Raw genomic sequence first — 21,451 nt, forward strand, 5'->3', positions numbered from 1 at the left:
GGTCCCGTCCCTGTGGGCTGCGCTGTGCAGGGGGATCTGCACGAGTGGGGTTGGGATGGGGAGTGGCGTCAGGAGTGGGATGGGGATGAGTGTGCCAGAGGCAGCGGGCAGCAGTGCGAGGGAGCGTCGCGCAGGCAGGCAGGACATGCAGGTGGCAGTGTGACGCTTCTGCACCGCGAGGCTCTGCCGGGAGAAGGTCACCTGTGTGCCAGGACACTGTACGTGTGTCCCGCCGCTGTCACCGCCGCGGCCCCAGCCCCGTGGCGGGCGGGCCCGGCGGGCGGGTGACAGCCGCACCCTGGAGCGGGCGGGCGCCTCCCGCCTCCCCGGCCCCATCCCTGTCCCCGCCGAGGCCACTCGGGCTCCGTGGCCTCAGCGGACACCCCCATGCAGCGGGAGCGTGGGGAGCAGAGCCCAGGAGCCCCCGAAACCGAGGTCAAGGCTGTCATCGTGGGGGATGGCGGCTGCGGGAAGACGTCCCTGCTGGTGGCCTTCGCCAAAGGGGACTTCCCCAAGGTACCGGGATGCCTGTCCCCTGGTGGGTGGGTGGCACTGTCCCTGTGCGGGAGTGGTGACGGGCAAAGGGCGGTGGGACGGACACGGTGGCGGCAGCGGGGCCGTTTGAAGTGGGACATGGGGACATGGGGGTGGCCCAGCCTGGGGCTGATGGGGGCCTGTGACACCTCTGCCTCTCTTGGGGGGTCACGGGGAGGAGCAGGGTTTGTCCCTCCATGAGGGCACATAAAGGACTCAGGGAGTGCAGGGAAGGGGGGCAGCCACAGAGGCCCCAGAACCCCTGTCCTGAATCCCCAGGTCCCCCTGGGGCATCCATGCGCCCTGGGATGGGGGACGAGGGTGGGTCCCATCCCACTGCCCCAGGGAGTAAGCACAATTCCCACTCCCTGCTTCCCTCCCTGTGCTCTGTTCTGGTCCCTCTGGGGTCCCCTCTGTCGCTGCCCCCCACAGCTGCCAGTGTGACCTGCATCCCTGTCCCCTGCCAGGTCTATGTCCCCACCGTGTTCGAGAAGTACACGGCGTCCCTCCAGGTTTCCGGCAAGCCCGTGAAGATCCACCTGTGGGACACAGCAGGTGGGACACGAGGGGACAGGGTGGGCAGTTGAGCCCCCCACTCTCCCACCCGGGTGTTTCAGGGTGTCCCACACTCGCAGTCATGCCTTGGTGGGGTGTCCCCTCCAAGGGGTCCCCATGACCGTGGGAGAGGGGGGTTAACCCACAGCCATCCCCACAGATGTCACTTTCACGGTCCCAGGCTGGCGTGTAATGGTTTCCTTCTCCGCCCGGCAGGACAGGAAGACTATGACAGGCTTCGCCCTCTGTCCTACTCAGACGCCAACGTTGTCCTCATGTGCTTTGATGTCACCGACTCCAACAGCTTGGACAACATCCTAACAAAGGTAACGCCACCCCGGGGTGCTGCCCGTCCCCTGTGCCCATCCCTGGGTGGCACGTGCCCATCCCGGGGTGACATGTCCCCCCACAGTGGTACCCGGAGGTGAACCACTTCTGCAAGGGGGTCCCGGTGCTGCTGGTGGGCTGCAAGACGGACCTGCGGCAGGACCAGGAGGTGCTGCAGAAGCTGAAGGACGGACGGATGGAGCCCGTCTCCCGCCAGCAGGTGGGTGCCACCTCCAGTGACACGGCACGGGACGGGACAGGGGTGGTCCCCAGCACGGGATAGTGGGACAGCAGGGTCCCCTGGGGGGGTCTGACTCTGTGTGTCCCCGCAGGGAGAGGCCATGGCCCGGCAGGTCCGCGCCGTGTCCTACATGGAATGCTCGGCCAGGTACCAGGATAACGTCGGGAACATCTTTGTGACAGCCTGCAATGCTGCCATCAGTGCCACCCGCCGCAGGCAGCGCAAGGCGGGACCCAGGAGGGTCTGCCTGATCCTCTGAGCCCCCCGGCAAGGCACAGCCCCCCAGGATCTCCTGCTGTCCCCGAGCTCCGACCGCACCACGGCTGCTGCCACACCTCTGCCTGCGCCACCACCGGGATGCCGCTGCCACCCTCCCGGCCCGGGGCTGGCACCGCTGGTCACCACGGGGGACAGCAGGAAAGCTTTCCTTGGCACAAACTGTCACGCCTGGATCCCAAAGACCTGTGCCACCACGGCTGCCAGCATGCCCTGCCAGCCGGGCTCTGGGGGCAGAGAACTGATTTGGGGCTCCCCTTCCCGCTGGCAGGCCAGCGCTGGAGGGTGACATGGGGTGACTGCAGGGCGATCTTCTGCCATTAAAGTGACACAAAACTCATCGGCGTGAAGGGTCCCTGGGGCAGGAGCAGCCCCTGCACAGCCTGGGGACATCGGGGACTCCGGGCGGGCGTCAGGGACATGGTGTGGGTGTTGGGGTCCCGCCATGGGCCCGGGGTGGATGAGAGACCACTGGGATGGGGTCACCTGCTGATTTTGGGCTGAGGTGTATGTGAGCATGTCCAGGTGTGTGCTGCACATACAGGTCTACAACCATATGTATAGTTATATATATATATATGTTTTTATATATATATTACCGTATAATGTATATCTAACTATATAGCTACTTCATAACCACCCATATCACTATATTTATTTTATATAGCACTGCATACATTTAGGTTATGACTATTTATATAACTATGTATAGTTTATAAAAACATTGTTAATGTCTGTAGTGTATAACTAAGGAGCTGTACGTAGTTACCCAGGTGGATGTAGGTACCTGCCGGTGTCTCTGCATTCAGACCCCCACACAGGCAGCCGCGAAGCCCGCGGGGACACCGAGGGGCCACGAGCCCCCCAAAATCCCACCGGGGCTCCCCCCCCTCCGCCCCCCCCGGCAGGGGCGTGGCCACGCGGCGGAGGGGGCGTGGTCACTCAGTGGGCGTGGCCTGTGCGCGAGTGGGCGTGGCCGGGCCCGAGCCGCGCGCGCGCAGGGCGGAGCGGGGCGGGGCCGGGCTGGGGAGCGCACGGCGCAGGCGCGGCGCGCGGGTTGCCGGGGGGGGGGGGAGGAGGGGGCGCCCGTGCGTGCGGCGCGTGCGCGCCGCGTCGGTGTGTATGTGAGGCTCTGACGGGTTCAAAATGGCGGCGGCGGCTCCTGTGTGAGGAGGGGGAACCGCGTCCCGGCCGGGGGGCGGCAGCGCCGGGGGGGCACCGCGCGGGCGGCGCGGGGCGGGCGGCGCCGGCGGAGCCCCGGCGCTCGGCGGCGGGGGGGGTGCGGTGGTGGTGGAGGCGGCGGCGGCGGCGGGGGGACGCGGGCCGCGGCGGCGGGGGGCGGCCGGCGGGGCTGTCAGCGCCTGATGCCCGCGCCGAGAGCGGCGGGGCCGGGGGCGCGGCGGGGCCGGGGCGCGATCGCTGCTGACCGGGGGGTTCCTCCTCCTCCTCCGTCTGTTCTGTTCCCCCCCCACCCCGTGCCGGCGGTAGAAGAGGACAAAGGCGCAGGAGAGACCTGGTGAGCACCGCGGGGGTCACCGGCGACCCCCGAGTTCTTGCGGGGTCCCGGAGCGCGGCCGAGCGGGCGCGGGTGCGGGCGGGTCTCCCCTTGCCGGGCCCCGGGAGGCCGCGTTGGGAAGTTGGGGAGGGGGCGGCGGGTGCCGGCTGACAGCTCCCCGGGGACCCTCCCTCCCTCCCGCCTCCCATCCCAGCGGGGCCGGGCTGGGGTGGCCCGGCGGGCCGGGGGTTGCCCCCTGCCCCGCGGCGGGGCCGGCGCGCTGAGCTCCGCTTGTCCGGTTGTTTATAAACAGTTCAGCAAGTGTGGGGAAACTGCCGCCCTCGGCCGAGGCGGGAGCCCTGGTGCCGTGGTTCCAAGGGAGGCAGGGGTGGGGAGGGTGCTGCCGGGACTGGGAATGATGTTCTGTCGAAGCCGGGGTCGGGGGGGAGCAGGATGGAGCGAGTTCTCTCTGCGTGGTCGTAGCGGTTCTGTAACACTACGAGAGAGGTGGCGGATCCCTTTCCTCGATCCCATTCTCCGATTCTCCTCGCCGAAGGTCCGACTTAGGCATAGTCCCGGGTATTAAGAGCCGTGCCATACCCAGGCTTTGGTTGGTTTCTGTCCCTTGAAAAAAAAAGTGTAGGTGCCATCTGACGCCCTGGGAGGTTTTCCCAGGTTGGTGCGTGGTGTCACAAGGTGACACATTTGGAGTGTTCAGCATTTAGGTCTCCTCCTGCCCGGAGTTAGGTCTCTTAATTGCTTCCCTGCTTGGGTGCTGTATGTAGGAGATCCCACATGCCTTCCTTGCTCGTGGGAGATGTCCTGTACCACTGTAGTTTCTCCCAGGTGCCACGGTGCAGGATATCCCGAGGAAAGTGATCGTGTTGTTTGGAGAAGTTGGCTCTCTAGTGTTTAATTTTGGAGAAGCTGGGGTTTTACAGCGCCTTCCCTGGTTTTTATCCCATTGTGGGCCAGTGGAGCTGCTGGTGGTAGTGTGGAGCCAAGGTGGGAGACCTGCAGCTCCTGTTGTGTTACGGAAGAGCTGGTGAAGTCATTTACCCTGACATTTATACTAAGTTAGAATAGGAGCCTTAAAAGTTGGGCTTGGCTCATCCACTGCATTCTCTCAGCCCCCAGAGCAGGGTGGGGTTGGCCCCAAAAGGAGAAGGGAAGTGAGGGGTGTGGGTGTCCCTGTGCCCTTTTTCACTGTTTGCCTCTGGCTTCCAAGGAGGAAGAGGACGACGACAGCAGTCCTGGCGTGTCCTTCTCGCTCTCTTCCGAGGAGTCAGAGATGGAGCCCGAGGAAGAACGGATCCGTTACAGCCAAAGACTGGTCAGTAGTGGCCTTAAAACAATCCTCTTCCAGTCTTGGTTCTGTTGCAGCTGGAGGAGGGAAAGGCTTTTCCTGGCACCAGGGCTGAACACGCTGAACACCCCCAACAGGCTGGTGGTGGATGGATGCAGCCTGCACAGAGGTGTGGGCTTGGCTTAGTGGCTTTGTGGGTCCGTTTGTGTCACCAGGTTTGTCCTAATGAAGGGAATTTGGCTGCTGAGCTCTGGAAAGGGGGGTTGGAGGCTGAAGCTGGGAAAGGAGCTTTGGGATAGGAACTAGAAACTGGTGTCAGTGTAGTTTCTCTGTCACAACAGAGTTTTTTCTGTGTGTCTGTGACAAGCAGAGGACCTGAAACACTGTGTGTTACCAATCTTGATTTGAGTAGTTGTGAAAGCTGAGGGAACCAGCTCCAACTTCAAGCCCTAGTTTACCTGTGCCTCTTCCCATGTTTTCTTCTGAAAGGAGCTGTTCCGGCATTCGGGTCCCAGTCAGGCCCTGTAAGGAGCTCTGGTGTTTGTGCTGGGACTGCATGAATCCAGTGGTCTGGAAATTCAGCTATAACTGGGAACAGCTTGGGAACTCTGCTCTTAGAGTCTGAGGTGATATTCCCAGAGATGCCAGGGAGGGAGGGAAGCTGCTGTGCCTCCCACGCTGTTTTGAGGCAGTTGCAAGCCCCCAGGGAGGGCAAGTGGCAGCTCTGTGGTGGAGTCCCTCTCTGAGTCACAGCAATTCCTGTATCCTCACCTTCAAGGTGCTGCCCATAAGGGTGAATCCTTATCCTTTAATTCTCTGGGAACATTTGGTGTGAGGCTCTGTGGTTCTTGGCATTAAGCTTTGTCCTCAAGATGAGCAGTGCTGGGGAGTTCCCAAGTGCTTTGGTGGATGTTTTAATTTGGCATCAGCAGCAGTCCCACCTCCTCCCTCATCCTGACACATTTATTCCCACAGCTGTGCAGGATGCAGCTCAAGGTGCTGAGTTGACTGGGGAGTGATCCAGTACTAACCCAAAACATCTGGCAGGTGAAGGGGGCTATCAGCCAGGAACTTGTCAGTTTAAAAATGCTTATCATCTCTCATATAAAAATCAGGAGGAGTTGGTGTCCTGGTGCGGGTGGGCTGGGCTCCAGCAGAATGTGCTAAGCTGGATAAATGCCTGCAGGCTGATGAGCTCCATGTGCTTAAGGGGTTTGGGAAGGCACATGGGCAGCAGAGTGAGGCTCACCTGGACTTGTGTGGCCTCTTGTGTGTGTGTTGTCTGTGCTGGCCTGAGGCCCAGGGAGGAGGCATGACCTCTGTGTGGTGGGTAAGGCTTAACTCCTACCTCCTGCCATGCTTTTCCTGGAAACTTCCAGCTCATTATGTGCTCCTGCTGTGTCAGTGACACTCTCTTGCTGAAGGACCCTTAAAAGATGATTATTTTTCTTCTGTAGAGCGTTATTTGACTTACTCGAATATCCCACATATGCCTTGGACTTGGGAGCTGGGTTAGTAGGCCTAAATGAGAAAATCCAAGTCGGGAAGTAGTGAGCTGGTGGTACAGTGTGTTTCTGCTGCTGTCAGCTGTGTGACTGGGGCTCAATTAGCAAAAAAAATAAACATATTAAAAAAAAAAACCAATCCAGGTGTGATAGTAGTTCTACCAGCCAAACAACCTGGACCAGAACAGTGTATGGTGGTGAAGGAGCTGAATTAATTGTGTGGTTTGATGGTACCAGCTGAAATGTCAGAGGCTGTTTGTTCTCTGGTGTGTCAGGTAATCACACTGACAGCATCTTTCTCCTGACCAGTTTCTATCAGGACATAGAGGAAATCTTGAGTGTTCTGTGTTACTTTGTTTAGTTGGCACTAATGTTGATTTCCCCTGCTTCAACAAAAATCCGATGTGTGTCTGTTTTGTGAATGAATTTATCAGTGTTGGTGAAAGATTTGGGTTTGGAGGAGAATTTCACCTCTGCTTCAGGTGTGGTCACGTTCCTGCAGGAATTCTCTGCGAGGTCACACATGCCTGTGTGGCACAATGCCACTTTGATAAGGTGGGTTGTAGTGCTCTAACTGTACATTCCTCCTAGTTCAGGCTCTGCATCCATGACTCCCAGGATAACACAGGCCTGGGTGAGTTGCTCTGGACTCAGGGATATCACTGTGAGGATGTCTTGGATGCACCCATCCAAGGCCACCTGTGAGAGAAGCTGTGTCCTGCTGAGCTCTGGGAGGCTCATACAGGCAGTGGGTGATGCCGAGTGTGGAGAGGACGCAGAGGAGCAAGTTATGGGATATCCATGCTCCTCACCCAGAGACTGGGAGCAGCAGAGGTGGGATTTGCAGGCACTGTGGAGTAGTTTTCTGCTAATTGTGCCTGAGTGTTCTGCCCAGCTCCATAAGGAGGCAGTTCTTGGGGCTTGGGCCGAGGTGCCAGCATTTCAAGCTGGAGTTGCGTGTTTTGCAGGCCCTTAATGGAGGAGCTGAAATGCTCTATTGTGTCCTGAGCCTGAGTGACAGTCCAGCCCTGGCACTAACAATGCCACAGTCCCTCTCTGAGACTTGGAAGTCTTTGCTGGCTGTCGCTGGGTGGTTGCACCCAGCCCATGTCACACCAGGCTGTTGGGCTCCCCATGAGGAGCCTGGACTCCTTAAAGGCTCTGGAGAGAAAGATCCATTAGCCTGCTGTTCACAGAGGCTGCCTGTCCTTCTGCAGAGCAGTCCTGCCATATTCCTGGGTGCTGGAAGTGTGAGGAAATCTCACCTGCCTGCTCCAGGGCTCATTTTGGCAGGCCTGTGCTGTGAACTGAGACTAGCAAGGCCCTGTGAATTGCAAGCTGGGATTAGCACATTACCACAGTGCTGCCATGTGCTTGCAGTGACAATGTTCAGGGTGAGAAATGAAGGGCAGCAACACTGGATCACTTCGGAATGACTTGGGAGCACAGCAGGAGAGTGCCATTATCCAAAGGACAAATCCCACTCATCACAGCCTTCCCAGCAATCTGTATCTCAGGGTGTGGTTCTCAGTTAGGATTGCCCCGGTGGCAGAGCTGGTTGAAGAGCTTTTCTCCCTCCCTCCCCCCCTCCCTCAATGAGTGCTCCGGGAGCTGATGGCCCTCAGGTGAACGCTGCCCCAGGCAATTGTGGATCATGCTCTGGATGAAGTTGGCAGGGGGGAGGCATCTAGTCCCAGCTGTTGTCTGTGCTGGGATAGTGAGCAAACCTGACAGGGCTGGAAGTCTGAGATGGGGAGACAGGGTGGGGTAGGAACCTCTTAAACTGGCTCTGCTGCTGGAGAGAGCCCAAGGAGGAGCCTCACCCTCCCTGGGGGCTCTGTGGGCTGAGCCACAGCTCCTGCTGGGGGTGCTGGGGTGTTGGGCCGGCGTGACCATCCATGGCTGGGTGCAGTGTCACCCTTATTTTGACTGTGGAAGAGTTATGACACCCATGAAGGGAAAATGGGCTCATGGAGCAGGAGACCTAAGTGCTGTGGGTGCTGGAGAATTAGAGGGGTGAAAGGGGAGCTGGGGAGTGCTCTGTCCCTTGGTCTGAGGCAGTCTGTGTCCTGCTTTAGCACTGCCCTGCCCTCTGGTCAGATCCTTGTGTGAAATTTGAGAGGAGGCTCTGCCTGTCCCTACCAGCCAGAAGCTGAAGGCTCTCCTGTAAACAGCAGTTACCAAACCTGCCCTTGCATGTTGGTGTGCATGCTATCCCCTGAGAGAGTTCAGATGGGCTTTGCAGCATGTGGAGCCATCAGCTGGGGGATGAAGCATGGGGGAGTGTGCAGGACAAGGCTTTTCTTACAGCCCTGCGTGCTGTGGAGTGATCCCAGCTCAGCCCATGCCTGAGGGATGGCACTGCTGGCTCTGCTCAGTGCCCAGTCTCCCAGCAGCTAGAATCTTGTGGTTTCCAGCTTATTTGTATCCTTTCTGCAGGATGGATGGGGTGATAGTTCAGGACACAAGTCGTGGGACCAGGAAGGCCCACACATGTTGACAGGACACTTGTGACAGGTTTTCTCACAGGCTAGGAATAAATTGAGAGATAAATGGCCTCAAAGCTGAGAGAGGGAGGTCAGGGGGAGCAGGCTGTGGGCTGCCTGGGTCAGGTAAGATAGGAACAAGGAAGATGCAGCTTCCTACCTTCCCTGTATTGCTCCATCTTGAGTGTTTCACAGTATCCCAACTTTGGGATGCAAGGAGCAATCCCATCGGGTTCAGCCCAAGTTCTGGTTTGTCCTGTAAAGCTGCTCACTGCCAAGTAATGATCCTTGGAGATTGCTGGTGTTTGTCACCCCCAGGTATTGGGGGTGACAGAGGCCAGTTCTACTGCATACTGGCTTTTCCCATACTGATTTGGGACTCATGGGTGTGCTGGGGTGACCCTGCCTGTGTTGCTCCCTGCAGACACTGAGCATGGGATGAGCCCCAGGCACTGGGTGAGAATTTGGGTGTTTTTACATCACCTGCTCCCTCTTCCCCACGTTTGAAATGTGACACTGGCAATTCCTGTCAAGCCAAGCTCCTTCCTGGAGTTCCTCTGTACCCTGTGTGAAACCCAGCTTGGCCAAATGTCCCTGGTCTGCTGGACACACCTCAACTGCCCAGTCTAGACAGGACCCAGGCAAGGGGGGTAATTAATCTCTCCCACATGCCTCAAACTGGAGGCACTACAAATGAGTCATTCCAAATGATCCAGGTGTAATAAATGAGCTCTAAATAATTCAGGGGCTGTTCAGATTTGGTCTGGGCAGGGCTTTGGTGGAAGCTAGCAGCAACTGAAGGCTATTCTTGGAAAGCTTTAGAAATCCCTGTGAGCATTTAGATCCTGCCAGATGCATGACTCTGCTGGTCCCTGGGAGAATACGTCCCTGAAACCAAGTGGATGCTGTTCCTTGTCAGGAGAGAGGGATACAGAAGGTAAATATCTGCTGGATTCTTACTGTCCCAACCCTGAGTGTGTCCTGAGTGTATCCTGGAAGCTGTAGTGCTGACTAAGCAAGGAGCCATACACCACAGAAGCACTTCAAGTTACCTGTGAGTTACCAAACAATCTCTGCAGGCTTCATTTCTGTTACTATAATAACCAGGAATAAGTTTTCCCAGGGTTATCCCAGCTGGAGGTGACACTGACAAGTCAGGAGAGCAGTCCCTGTGTCCCCGGTGCCTTTTTAGTTATGTCAGGAGCCACAGATTTACAGGTCACTGGCTGGGTTTGGGGGAGAAAGGGCACATGTGAGAAAGTGATGTTATGCTGAGAAGGTGGAGAAAAAAGCTGCTGCACTAATCTTGTCCTCTGAAAGTGTATAAAGGAAGCAATTCCCTTTAGGATGAGATCTCTGGTGCTGCTGCTGAGGGAAGAGTGTTGCTGTTTCCAGAGGAGGAAATGATGGCCAAGCCTTTAGGGGGCTGTGAGGAACTTTGGTGTTGTTCTTCCCTTTCCACAGGGGCCTGCATTCCCTGTGCTGCTGATGCTCCCTGTTTGCCTCTTTTCCCATATCTTGGCAACCAGGTGGGGAACATTTATAGCTGGTTGTGGGTGTTGCTTTCTGCCACTTGGGGTGGTTCAGGTGAACCTGGTGACAAAGTGTATCCTGGGAATCCATGATGTGGGGAGAGGAGATGGAGCTGTTGGACAGGAGTTCTGTCCTGTTCCTGTGTCCGTGCTTGTGCATCTCTGTTGCTGTAGCAACAGCACTGGGAGTAAACAGCAATGAGCTGGCTTTCCAGGGATTTTGAATCCCTCTGGAACTTCCAGGAACTTGAATCAGAGAAGTTTTTGGGCTGAGATCTGCTCAGGGTTGCAGGGTAGTGGATTTTCCGTATTTTAGCCATTGCTCAGTACACAAAAGAGTTTTACTAAAGGTGCCCCCCCCACCCCCCACCACCCTTTTAGGTCAAGGAGGAGGCTCGGTGAGCTTTGTTCATGCTGGTCCTCAGGGCTGGGAGCTGAGTGCACAATTCTGTTGTGTTTTAGCTGGTCCTGACAGAATTTGGGAGAAAATGCCACTTGAGAAAAGTCCTCCTTGTTCTTCCTCATACCCCTGGCTCCTGGGAGCTGTAATCTTGGGATAGAGCTGAGGCAGCTGGAAGTGGAAAGGAGAGGGCTGGCAGTGCATGCTCCTTTAAGGTCAAGCTGCCTCAGTGTCTTTAATTTGCTGTGCATAAATATTTCCATGTGTCACTGAGCCCCTTTGCCCCATTTGGAGTAAGGAAGGGACGAGTGCTGGGTTCCTTATGGAGGAGAGGGGGAGGGAGTGTGTGCAAGGATGGTGTAACAGCACAGAGTCCTGAGAAAATATCCTTCCTAGTAGCTGGATTCCCACATTGTCCATGTTCTTCCCAGTGGCCCTGGGTTGTTTTCCCTCTCCCTGAGCATCTTCAGCCCCATAGCCTGCAGTGCAGCCAGTCTGCTGCTGTTCCCTTTAAAAAACAGTGTCAGCTGAGCAGGAATTGCAGTGCAAACCTCAAAGCTTCCTGCGTTTTTGTTATTCCAGTACTCCTGTGGTACAGGGATGGGACAGAACTGGCAACAGATTTTGGCAGAGCTGGGTTGGGACACTGAGAAATTTGGAGAGTGAGCACTTCCCTGATAAAAAAATCCAAGCTAGTCCTGTGATTCCATATTGTGCTGGAGACAGAGAGGTCCCCAGCAAGGAATTAGGTTGCTCAGGACTGACCTGCTACTGCTGATCAGCTGCACCTCTGAGTTCATATGGTTCTGTCTGTGCCTCTTGGTCTGTGTGGGCTCAGTGGTGGGAATATGGATTAAATATGTATAATTTTCAAGCCAGCCTTTTCTGGAGCAGTTTGGTCTATTTTGTTCCATTTGGGGGGGATTCTGTTGCCTTCCTGCACAAAGCAAAAGGAGGAGCAGAGCTGGTACTGCTCATCTACCTCACTGCATAGGGCACATGCTGGGGACTCCTGACAGGGAAAGGGCTGCACATGGGGTTTTTTTCCTTGGATTTCTTCTGACTGGGAAGGGGTGGGATGTAATTCAAGGGGTTTTCTCAGTCCTTTCCAGAAATGAGAGGGGTGAATGTCAAAGGATGGCTTTTAGCACTGAGGGTCAGTGTTCAGCCTTGAAATGTTGTGGAGGGTTTGATGGTCCTTCAAGAGCTGCTCTAGGCTTGTGTGGAATCCAGGCAGGATTTGTCCAGATGCCATTGCTGGTGGTGGAAATGGGCAGCGTGGGGGTTAGCAGTGCCATCAAAGCCCCTTGGGACAGTGGCTGTGTGTGATAGAGGCTGCAGGTGACTGGAGTGAGGAGCCAGAGCCTTTCGTAGGAGCACGCTTCCTTTTTGGGACTGCTGCCAGAGCTGCCCATCTGTGATCTGATCTAGCATGTTCCTCTGCTTCATGGTTTTGCTGCTGTGCCTGGTCAGTGTGTGGTTTGGAAGCAGCTGTGGAGCTCTCCTTGGCCTCTCCGTGTTCCCTCCACACTTGCCTTCCCCAGTTCCCCAAATTACTCCTCGTGTACGTTCAATTTTGTAACCCAAAAGTGCAAACCAAAGCATTCTCCCTGGTCATTCTGAAATGCTGCCAGCCTTGCTCGTGATAGGAATCCCTCCTGGAGCTGGGAAGCCTGGAAGGGCTCCAGTTTTCTGTAGATCCTGTTTGCTCCTCAGCTTGGTGCTTTGAGTGTGTCTCTGTCCGGGGATGTGCCACCTGGGATACGCCCATCCTGCACTCCAGGTTTTGAGAGAAATGGGAGGTGGTGTGGGTCATTAAACATGAGTTAAGCTCAGTGGTTCCTCTTGTCCTGGGTCTCTCGAGGGGATTGTGACTGTTCTTTAGATCCTAAGTGGTGCCTCCCATAGCTCGGGGAGCAGGGAGTCCAGGATTGAAGGTGGGAGAGGCACAGAGGGCAGAACTTGCTGCCTCTGTGCTGTGCTTGTGCTCCAGAGCTTAGAGCCCAGCCCAGGAGCTGAAGTGGGAGGTGCCAGCTTGGAGGGGAGAGGGATTAGAAAGGAAAAGCTCTTGTGCTTAAGATAAGCAGTGACCTGGCAGGCTGCTGATTGGGTGTCATAATCTTGGTGTCTTGGTTCTTCACACTCTATCTGGAAACACTGGCAAGGGAGGATCTTCCCTGCATAGCCCGTTCTGGCAGTGGCACCTGCTGTGCCCTGGGTCTGTCTGATCACAGCCTGGCTGCTTCCCTGGTTGTCCATCCTCCTGTCAGGCTGCCTGGTGTCTTCCTGGAGAAATAAATGTTATTCTTCCCACTGCATAAATTGCTGGGGATTCTCAGCACAAGGTCTCAGAGGCAGAATTCTGGACTTGCCTCAGGTACTTGCCGGAGATCAGAACACCCATTGAGAGATTTTAATGTTGCAGGTCTGGATTTATCTAGGCAATAGCCACAGTTGTTTGCTGTAAAAATATGTGAGAAGTTAAATTCCTTGACTAAGGAGAGTTGAGCTGCTTGATTTATAATCAATTTGGGTGTATTTCAGCAGAGTAAACCTGCAAAGGGGTGGGGTGAGGACGAAATGCACTGGTAGGTCGCACTGTTCTATGGATACACTGGGAGCCAGGGAGAAGTTAAAACCTTGCAACAAGGGGAGTTTGGGATTGGAAATGGAGGTGAAACTTTCCTGCATTCTTCATGTCAAAGGTGTAGAAGAGGGTTGTGGAAGGCTTCACATGGGCAAGCTGCTCTGGAAAGATTAAAAGCAAGAGGGGTCCTCTGGTCTCCTGAGGGGGAAGGAGCTGTGACATAGCAGGAAGAGGTTCCTGGTGACTGGGAGATGGAGCTGAGGGAGGGGATGGCAGCAGACAGGACAGGAAGTGACTAAAATACTGTGGTGTGTGTTGGTTTTACTCTTTAAATACACGAGGCTCTTTCAGCGAAAGGGACAGCCTGTTCTTTTTTTCAAATGTGACCTTGTACTCGTTCTTCCCTCAAAAAAAACCTCACAGGAGAGGAGTTTTCTGGCTCTCTTCAGCTGACTGTCAGCTCCTTTGCTGTTGTAGGGAGCTGTACTCCATGGAGGCAGCGCTTGCTGTTGGAAAGAGGTTTCCAAGGAAGGGTTTTGGAGAGTGCCACTGTGCAGATTCATGAGGCATTTTCCCTGGAATCCTTGGGTGAAGGAGAATGCCCGTGAAAGAATCAGAATAGAAGGGGTAGCTGTCAGCAGGATTAATATTCATGCTTCCTATTTTCTCCATTAATTGAATGGTACGCAGGAGGGTCAGTAAGAAGTGGTGAGGGACAGCTATCTTAGGTGGGAATTGCTGGCTGTCTGGTCTTGGAGGATGAATAAAGTGCCTTCATCTTGACCCTGCCTGACACAGAGAGAAAAGGTTTGAACCACTTGTCAGTTCTTCCTTAGTAAAACTCTCAGCAGGATGAAAAATGCCTGAATCCTAGGAGAAAGCTGGGAAAACTAGGTGATATTTAAATATTGTTGATTAATACTGAATGCTGAGGTTGTCCTACAGATAATGTAATGTGCCTGACTCTGTGCACTTGCTTCACTGGAGCTGAACTTCACTCAGAACATTGTCACAGGTGGCAGTTTTGTGGACATCTGCTGATCTCATTTTGGGAAGCTGTTTGTCCCTGGCTGAACTGGTTGATACTGGAAGGTCTCCCAGTAGTGGAGTCACTCCCAGGAAGAAGCAATTCTAGTCTAAGCCCAGGACTGTGAGTTGCTGATGTTCTCTGGATGGGCTGTAAAAATGTGCCGGGAAGGGATACTCAGCCAGCCTCATCCCTAGCACAGGCTGTGGGACAAGGGTAGCCAGCTCTTCTTGGGAAGCAGTCAAACTGGCATTGTCAGAAGGACTGGCACAGCTCTGTGTGTGCAATAGTGGCAAGGTAAGATTGGCGTTAGCTTGTCATGGCTTTGCAGGTGTCACCTGTAGCCAGTTATTTATCCAGGCAGCAATTTCCTGTGTGGCACACCAGAGAAGAAAGGGGGTTTTGGAGCATCTACTGAGCACATCTGTCCTCGATACAGAGACCCAGTTTGGGGACATGGGGTCTGTGGTTTGTGTCACTGTGCTGTGAGGAAGCTGCAGACTCCAGGAGGGGAAAACTCCCGCAGATGCTGCCTCTCCTATAACGCATGCCTGGAAGCACAGAAGCCTTTCCTTCCTCCTGCCTGCTCTGGGGCCCTGAAATATTGTTTTTCCCCACCCTTCCAAGACAACAATGACTTGAAAGCAGTGTGGCCCTGGCCGGGTCCTAAGGGATGGGAGCTGTTTGCATTGTGCTTTTGGGTCCCCAGCCACGGCTGGGATCCTGCTCTCCTCATGCTGGGCCAATTAGGAGGCCAGACTCTTCCCTGCCCAAGGAGCAGGCAAAGCTGATCTGCCTGGGAGCTGGAGGGGGTTTGTGGTTGATGCTTTGCTGATGACAGTAGCAATAGACTTTGGAATTTGCTCCGCTGGAGGACACAATCCCCTTCCTTCTGTGTTTTGCATCCCAGTTTCCTTATTGCAAAGGGATTCAAGTTTAAGGTGTTCCTGCCTGTTTCCTGGTGTTTGCACATCTGTGGTGTGGCTGCCTTATCGTGGAGTGGTTTGGATTGAAGGTTCCAACCTGTTTGCTTTGGAGGCTGTGCTGTGAAGGAGATCTGGGAAAAGAGTCTGAACAGGGCCCTGATCCCACAGTGCATCTCCAGCATCCACCCGTGTCACCAAGAGGATCCGAATCGGGCCCAGCCACATGGTCACATTTCTGTTGAATGAGCTGCTCTACAAATCCAGAGCCTGGCTTGGTGCCACTTCCAGAAGGACAGATAATGCCTGGTCATCATGTCTGTGGCTGGAGCTGCATTCCAGCCTGGGTATCCTGAGGTTCATCCTCAAGTGGGACTCACCTGAGTTCCAACCCAGTGCAGTAACTGCTGCTCCTGGTTAAGTGTAGCCAAGGGAGTCAAGTATAATCTATTAAGGGACTGGTCTGGACATAGCCTCTTCTTGCCAGATTCTCCATGCCAAACCTTTTCCTCCCAAAAGGTGAGGTTTTGAATCCAGCAAAGTCAAAGGACTTTCCCCCTAAAATTGAGTGTCTGGAGAAAGGGAGAAGGTCAAAAAGCAATCTGGTCCAGCAGTGAGCAGGACCCACTTGATCCCAAACCAGGTGAGATCAGGGACTGCAGAATCCTCTTCATTGTGCACATCCTGCTCTGTCTCTGACAGAGAGCTGGCTGCTGGGATCTGTAGTCCTAGACTTGCCTCGGACTGGGAAGAGTAAAACGTTGGTCATGCTGGAAGGTGATTCACATCCTTGCCTGGCATAGGTGTGTCTTAAACTTCCCTGGTGTGGTTTAGTAAGGAATAAATGGGCCTTTCCCCAAAATGCTGGGCTCTTCAGGAAAAGCTGAGTTTGAGGTTTGCTCATTGTCCCTAAATCCTGCACAGGGCAGACCCCTCTCTGCTCTGTGCCCTCATTTTAAAGCTGAGTACTATGCAAGCTTCATGGATTCTATGATTTTTAAGGATAAGTGCTTTATGAGGTGGGCTAATCATCCATTATAACACAGTTATAACGCCTCTATGTCTTTTTACTCCAAGTTCTGATGCATCCCATTGGAAGGGCCAGTCTCGGTTTAAAGGCAGAGTGAACGTTTGGGAGTTCCAGTTTTTGGTGTGTGCAGCCCAGCTTTAGCAGTGCGAAATTCCAAGTGTTCCCAAGGAATGGGTCATTTCTGCTGGTGCCACTCCCATATGTCTGTGCTTTTAGAATGTATTTTCCTGCTTTTATAAAAGTGTCTCTGTAAAAACCCATAAGTGAGTTTCTTTGTTGTTAAAAACGGGGAGATCCCACTCATCTTTAGAGGATGGCTTAAGACAAAGGACAGCAGCCCTTTTCCAGATTGTTTAAACCTTGGGGCCATTGGACAGACCCTGGTTGAAGTGCCCCATTCTGGAGAAGCCAATTGTTCATGCCTGGCTGATGAGTGTTTGCAGTCCCTGTGCTCAGGTTTTTGGGAAGGGGGCTGGAAAGCTGAGCACCGTCAATGGGCTGTTAACAATGAGTGAGTGACTGTCTTGATGGCTGGGGAACTCCTCGTGCATCCATCAGCCTGCTTGAAACTGGGAGTTAAAATTAAATGTTGGAGGGGGTGGGGGGAAAAGCCTTTTTTTGTGTGTGTCCCTACATGCTCCTGCACTGGTTCATCTAATTATCTAAAAAAATTATTTAAAGCAGTACTTCTGTATGAGGGAGTCATTCCTCTTTCTCCAGTGAGGTTATCGCACGCTGGTTCTGGTGGTGTTGCTGGGGATGTGACATTGCCCCTCCTTACTGCAGGCAGGTGCCAGCAGCTGTGTCACCTCCTGCCCCATCCTGTCTGCTGGCCCGGCAGTTGGTGTGCATGCTTGATAATGGGAGCATCCCTAATTAGGGGAAGGCAGCTTGGCTAATTCAGAGCAGGTTTGCCTTTTATCTGATGGGATTTGGGAGCATTCCCACGGAAGGGCTCTGCTGTCTGGCCAGGTGGCCAGCAGCTGGGGACAGTAATTTCTTCCAGATCAGTAATGCCAGAAGAGGATGTCTGTCAGGGATCCCTGTACAGATGTGCTTACAAGACCCTCTAGGAAAAGTGTTCCTTCCACTCTGCTGTTCTTCCCCACACAAACAAGGGTTATAATAAACCAGCTTTTGTGTACAGGCACAGCGTCAAAGATGAAAACTTGAGAATCTTTTTTTTTTTAATCATTGGTGTTCTGGTAGAGATTTAAATTCACAAGTGCCTTTACCTCCAGTGCAGCAAAATACTGCTGCACCTGTAAAACTGGGGAACTGATTCTTTGCCTCTGTTATGCTAAACTCTCTTTCCTCCTCCCATACTTAAATTCATTAGGAGTGATTATCTGTCTCATATGGCCCAATTAGCACAAATCTGGATGGAGGAGGGGCAAAGCTGATGTTTCAGTGGCATGTTTTGGGTTCAGAACAGACCAGGGCTCCCCTAGAGGCCGTGGCTGAGCTGTGTTAGGTTGGGATGAGGCTCTGGTTGTTCCTCCTGTCCCATGGCCATAACTTCTGCCTTCCCGGTGTTCTCCCCTCAGCGTGGCACAATGAGGCGGCGTTATGAGGACGACGGCATTTCCGATGATGAGATTGAAGGGAAGAGGACGTTTGACCTCGAGGAAAAGCTGTCCACCAACAAGTTCAACTCCACTTTTGTGGTCTTTATGGAAGGCAAAGGTTTGTCTTGGGGCTGCTGGTCCCAGGGAGTGTGTGTGGGGAATGGCATGGAAGCTGCTTGTTCCGGAGAGCATGGAGCCAGTCTGCAGCTTGCTGGGACACGTGGCAGCCAGGAATGGGAGTGTTTGCCTGGGTCAGCACCTGTAATTGCAGCCACGTGTCTACCAGATCCTTAATTCAAGGACTGTGTGGGATGTCTCCCCTTCCTTTCAGCACGCACACAGCTCCGTGGGATGGCTTTTCATCGCACAGCCCCTCATGAGGATTTACTGGGAGGGAGGAGCATTTCTGCAAGGCATCTCTTGCTTGGCTCTGAGCTTCCTAGGGAAGCAAGCACCAAAATCCAGGCTGTTCACTTGTCAGGAGCAGCCTGTTGGAGCAAACCCTCCTTAGGGGCCCTGTCTGAGGCTTGTCAGTAGCACACACCCTGCTGCCTCTCAGAACTGCTGCAAAGGAGTTCCAGGATTTCTGAAGGAGTGTGGAAAAGTGAGGAGCACGGTTGGACTAGGGATCTCCGGAGATCCTTTTCAACCTGAGCATGTGTATAATACTCTGAAGGAGTTTCTCCTAAACCTTCCCTCTTCTTGTCTTCCCACACCAGACTTCACAGTTGAGTACATCCAGCGGGGTGGCCTGAGGGACCCACTCATCTTCAGGAGCTCGGACGGCCTGGGGATAAAGTAAGTGCTGAGAGACTCTGGCCCAATTTCTTCATCTCTCTTCACTGTGTGGGATCTGATCCTGGCTCTGCCAGGCTGGTTTGACTGTAATGTCCACGCTGTTTTTTATGTGCAGTGGGCAGAGAGAAATATCTTCCAGCTCAGTTATCCTGTTCTTCCTAGTCTGTTTGGATGAAAATGAAGGACTGAATTGGCTGTAGGTGATCAGAATTCCACCAAATGTCTGGGAAGTCCAACTGCTGCTCTGATGCAACATCTGGCTGGGTTTCTTTCCAGTAACATAGGCATCTATTGCCAGAGAGTCAAACAATTTGTAGTATTTCTGGCATTTTCTAGAATTCCAACCTGATTTTCCGAACTTCTAAACTGCTGTCTGCCTCTCTTGCTGCAGTACAGCCATTGAGGTTTGCAGCTCTAAGTGTAAACTGGGTCAGTGTTTTTGGGGTTGATTAGAGGAATAAATGACCCCTCACAAACTTTCAGAGCTAGTACCAGCAGCACTGCTCCAAAGTCCCTCAGCCATGAGGTTCTGTGGCTGTGAACAGATGGGTGACATCTCATCCAGTGCACGATGTTCTGTGCTGGGGTGAATTGGATAGGAAGTCGTGCCAGGCTCAGTTTAACTGCTGGGTGACTTGGGAGGATAGAGATTTAATACTGAGTATTACAGTGTGACTGAAACTGGATTTCTCCTGAGCTTTTGGATATTTCTCTGGGTCAAGAGCTGCTCGAATGGCTGCCAGCCTGCTCTGCCTGTGACAGCAGTGTTTGTACAGAGAAGGGTGCCAATACAAACATTGGAGTGGTTCTGCTGTGTCAGTGGAATATACTGTGTGTCCTGCTCCAGCCGTGCCTTTGGATTGGGATAACTCACACAAGCAGCCTTTAAAACGAGAGCTGGGATTGCTCAGCTCAAGGCCTCTCCTGGCTCCTTTGCTAGAAGTCACTGTAAAACAGCTCTGGAGATGATACATCCTATTTCCAACCCGGCTTCCTGAGCCAGAGGTTTGTCCTAGTGTTTCACCCCAGTCCTGTGCCCCCAGAGATCCTCTTCCATGGCCTTCTCCAACACCAAAGCAGCACAGATATACCTTCAGGGTGCCAGTTCCTGGGTCACAGGGTGTGCAGCCAGAAGCACTTGATGGTCTATGGTCTTTTTAGCCAGATGTTTGTCCCACAGGATGCCGGATCCGGACTTCAGTGTGAACGATGTGCGGCTGTGTGTGGGTAAGTGTCCGGAGCCACCCTGCACTCACTTATGTGCCTGAGGTCTTTGAGGATCTCACCTCCTGGAGTCTGTGGTGCACAGGGACGGTTCAGTGATGTGTCTGTTGTGGCAGGGAGCCGGCGGATAGTGGATGTGATGGATGTGAACACGCAGCGGGACATCGAGATGTCCATGGCACAGTGGGCACGCTACTACGAAACGCCAGAGGAGGAGCGGGAGAAACTCTACAACGTCATCAGCCTGGAGTTCAGCCACACCAAGCTGGAGAACCTGGTGCAGAGACCTGCTACGGTGAGTGAGGCTCTCCCTCCCACAGGGTTCTGCTTTCTCTGGAAATATGGGGGCGAGGTGCAGCCCAGCATTGGGATGTGGTAAAAGAGGGGCTGCTCAGAACACACATGGGCTCAGCAGGGATGTCAGCCTGAATGCTGCTGGAGCTGATCTCTTAGTCAGGCTGTGGTGACCATGGCTAAGTCCCTGGCATGTCACTCTCTGGAGAGATAGCCTGTTCATTGGCTGTCAGTAGTTAGAAACGTGGAAGTCTGAACTCTGCACAGTGTGGCAGGGAAGATTCCTGATGCAAAATGCTGAAATCTCTGAGGGCAGAGGAGGCCAAGACTGGAGGTATGCTGGAAGAGAGGCAGGAAGCTGTTTTGTGCTGGGAGGATGAGCTGTGGGAGGTGGATGGATGGGGTGAACATTTCAAGCTACCTCTGCAGTCAGCAGAGTGGAAGTGGCAGCTGTGTGGGGCCAGTTATTTCTCTCTGTTAACTGCAGAGGGAACCTTGACATCTCTGTCTCTCCTGAAGCTTCGGGAATTGAATCTCACCCCTAGGAGATGCTGTCTGACATATTTTCTATGGCAGTCCCGAGCTGGCATCTGAACACCTGATCCTAAGTGCTTTATGTGTAGGACTGTCCCAGTAGCACTGGGAAAGTTTCTGGGTGTGGAGAAGGACCAAAAAGGGATTTGCCAGCCTGGGGTAGCGAAAGGTTTTGCTGTGCCCCTTTTTTCTCTGCTCACATCTCCTACCTCTGTGTTGTAGGTGGATTTGATTGACTGGGTTGATAACATGTGGCCCAGGCACCTAAAGGAAAGTCAGACAGAGTCTACCAATGCCATCCTGGAGATGCAGTACCCAAAGGTGCAGAAGTAAGTGAATTCATGAGCTGTGGCAGGCAGCAAACAATCTGTTGCAGGAAAACTGCCCAAGGGAGCAGCAGTGTATACCAAGGGGAAGGGGGAGGAGCAGTCTCCCAGCTTATTTTTGTGAGTTACACTTGCAAGGCCACTGCAGTCACTCATTGAATCCCCTTTAGCTGAGTGGCTTGTGACACTGCTCTGAGCCATTGGCCTGGGTTTGGGGGAGCTATTTCCTTGGAATGTCATATCTGCTCCAAAGTGTGGGTCACCATTCATTTTCACCTTCTCATCTTGTTTTCCATCAGATATTGTTTGATGAGTGTCAAGGGCTGCTACACAGATTTCCACGTGGACTTTGGTGGCACTTCTGTGTGGTACCACATCCACCGAGGGGGAAAGGTAGGACAGTGCTTATTGGGACAGCTATCGGTGCTTTAGGAAAGTGGCTGTTGGTCTGCTTTTGTGTAAATCCTTGAGGATGCAGGTCCC

The 21,451-nt window shown here is 53.8% G+C and overlaps 2 protein-coding genes across 3 annotated transcripts in view; both read left to right on the forward strand.

The window, feature by feature from the left end:
- RHOD (ras homolog family member D) lies at positions 1 to 2,273 on the forward strand. The gene is made up of 5 exons (XM_032748580.3): positions 1 to 516; positions 1,002 to 1,089; positions 1,306 to 1,415; positions 1,502 to 1,636; positions 1,749 to 2,273. Exons 1-5 carry the CDS (start codon positions 388 to 390, stop codon positions 1,914 to 1,916), a joined length of 630 nt encoding a protein of 209 aa, XP_032604471.3. The 5' UTR covers positions 1 to 387; the 3' UTR covers positions 1,917 to 2,273.
- Positions 2,274 to 2,996: 723 nt separating this feature from the next.
- Positions 2,997 to 21,451, forward strand: part of KDM2A (lysine demethylase 2A) — a 33,534-nt gene continuing 15,079 nt past the window's right edge. For both annotated transcript variants that reach the window (XM_072929539.1, XM_030275351.4), the window contains exons 1-9: positions 2,997 to 3,099; positions 3,422 to 3,449; positions 4,657 to 4,761; positions 17,772 to 17,910; positions 18,512 to 18,590; positions 19,771 to 19,817; positions 19,931 to 20,109; positions 20,865 to 20,971; positions 21,268 to 21,361. In XM_072929539.1, coding sequence (XP_072785640.1) covers positions 3,080 to 3,099; positions 3,422 to 3,449; positions 4,657 to 4,761; positions 17,772 to 17,910; positions 18,512 to 18,590; positions 19,771 to 19,817; positions 19,931 to 20,109; positions 20,865 to 20,971; positions 21,268 to 21,361 — 798 coding nt within the window. In that variant the 5' untranslated portion in view covers positions 2,997 to 3,079. The remainder of the gene's footprint in view (positions 3,100 to 3,421; positions 3,450 to 4,656; positions 4,762 to 17,771; positions 17,911 to 18,511; positions 18,591 to 19,770; positions 19,818 to 19,930; positions 20,110 to 20,864; positions 20,972 to 21,267; positions 21,362 to 21,451) is intronic.

Source organism: Taeniopygia guttata, chromosome 5 (genome assembly GCF_048771995.1).
Source record: "Taeniopygia guttata chromosome 5, bTaeGut7.mat, whole genome shotgun sequence".
Lineage (NCBI taxonomy): Eukaryota > Metazoa > Chordata > Aves > Passeriformes > Estrildidae > Taeniopygia > Taeniopygia guttata.

Bases quoted from the DNA above. Each gene is read 5' to 3' on its own strand.
- RHOD (XM_032748580.3), top strand. From the start codon at position 388: ATGCAGCGGGAGCGTGGGGAGCAGAGCCCAGGAGCCCCCGAAACCGAG. The intron at 1,090-1,305 runs GTGGGACACGAG...TCCGCCCGGCAG, and splicing joins CCACCTGTGGGACACAGCAG to GACAGGAAGACTATGACAGG. The intron at 1,637-1,748 runs GTGGGTGCCACC...GTGTCCCCGCAG, and splicing joins AGCCCGTCTCCCGCCAGCAG to GGAGAGGCCATGGCCCGGCA.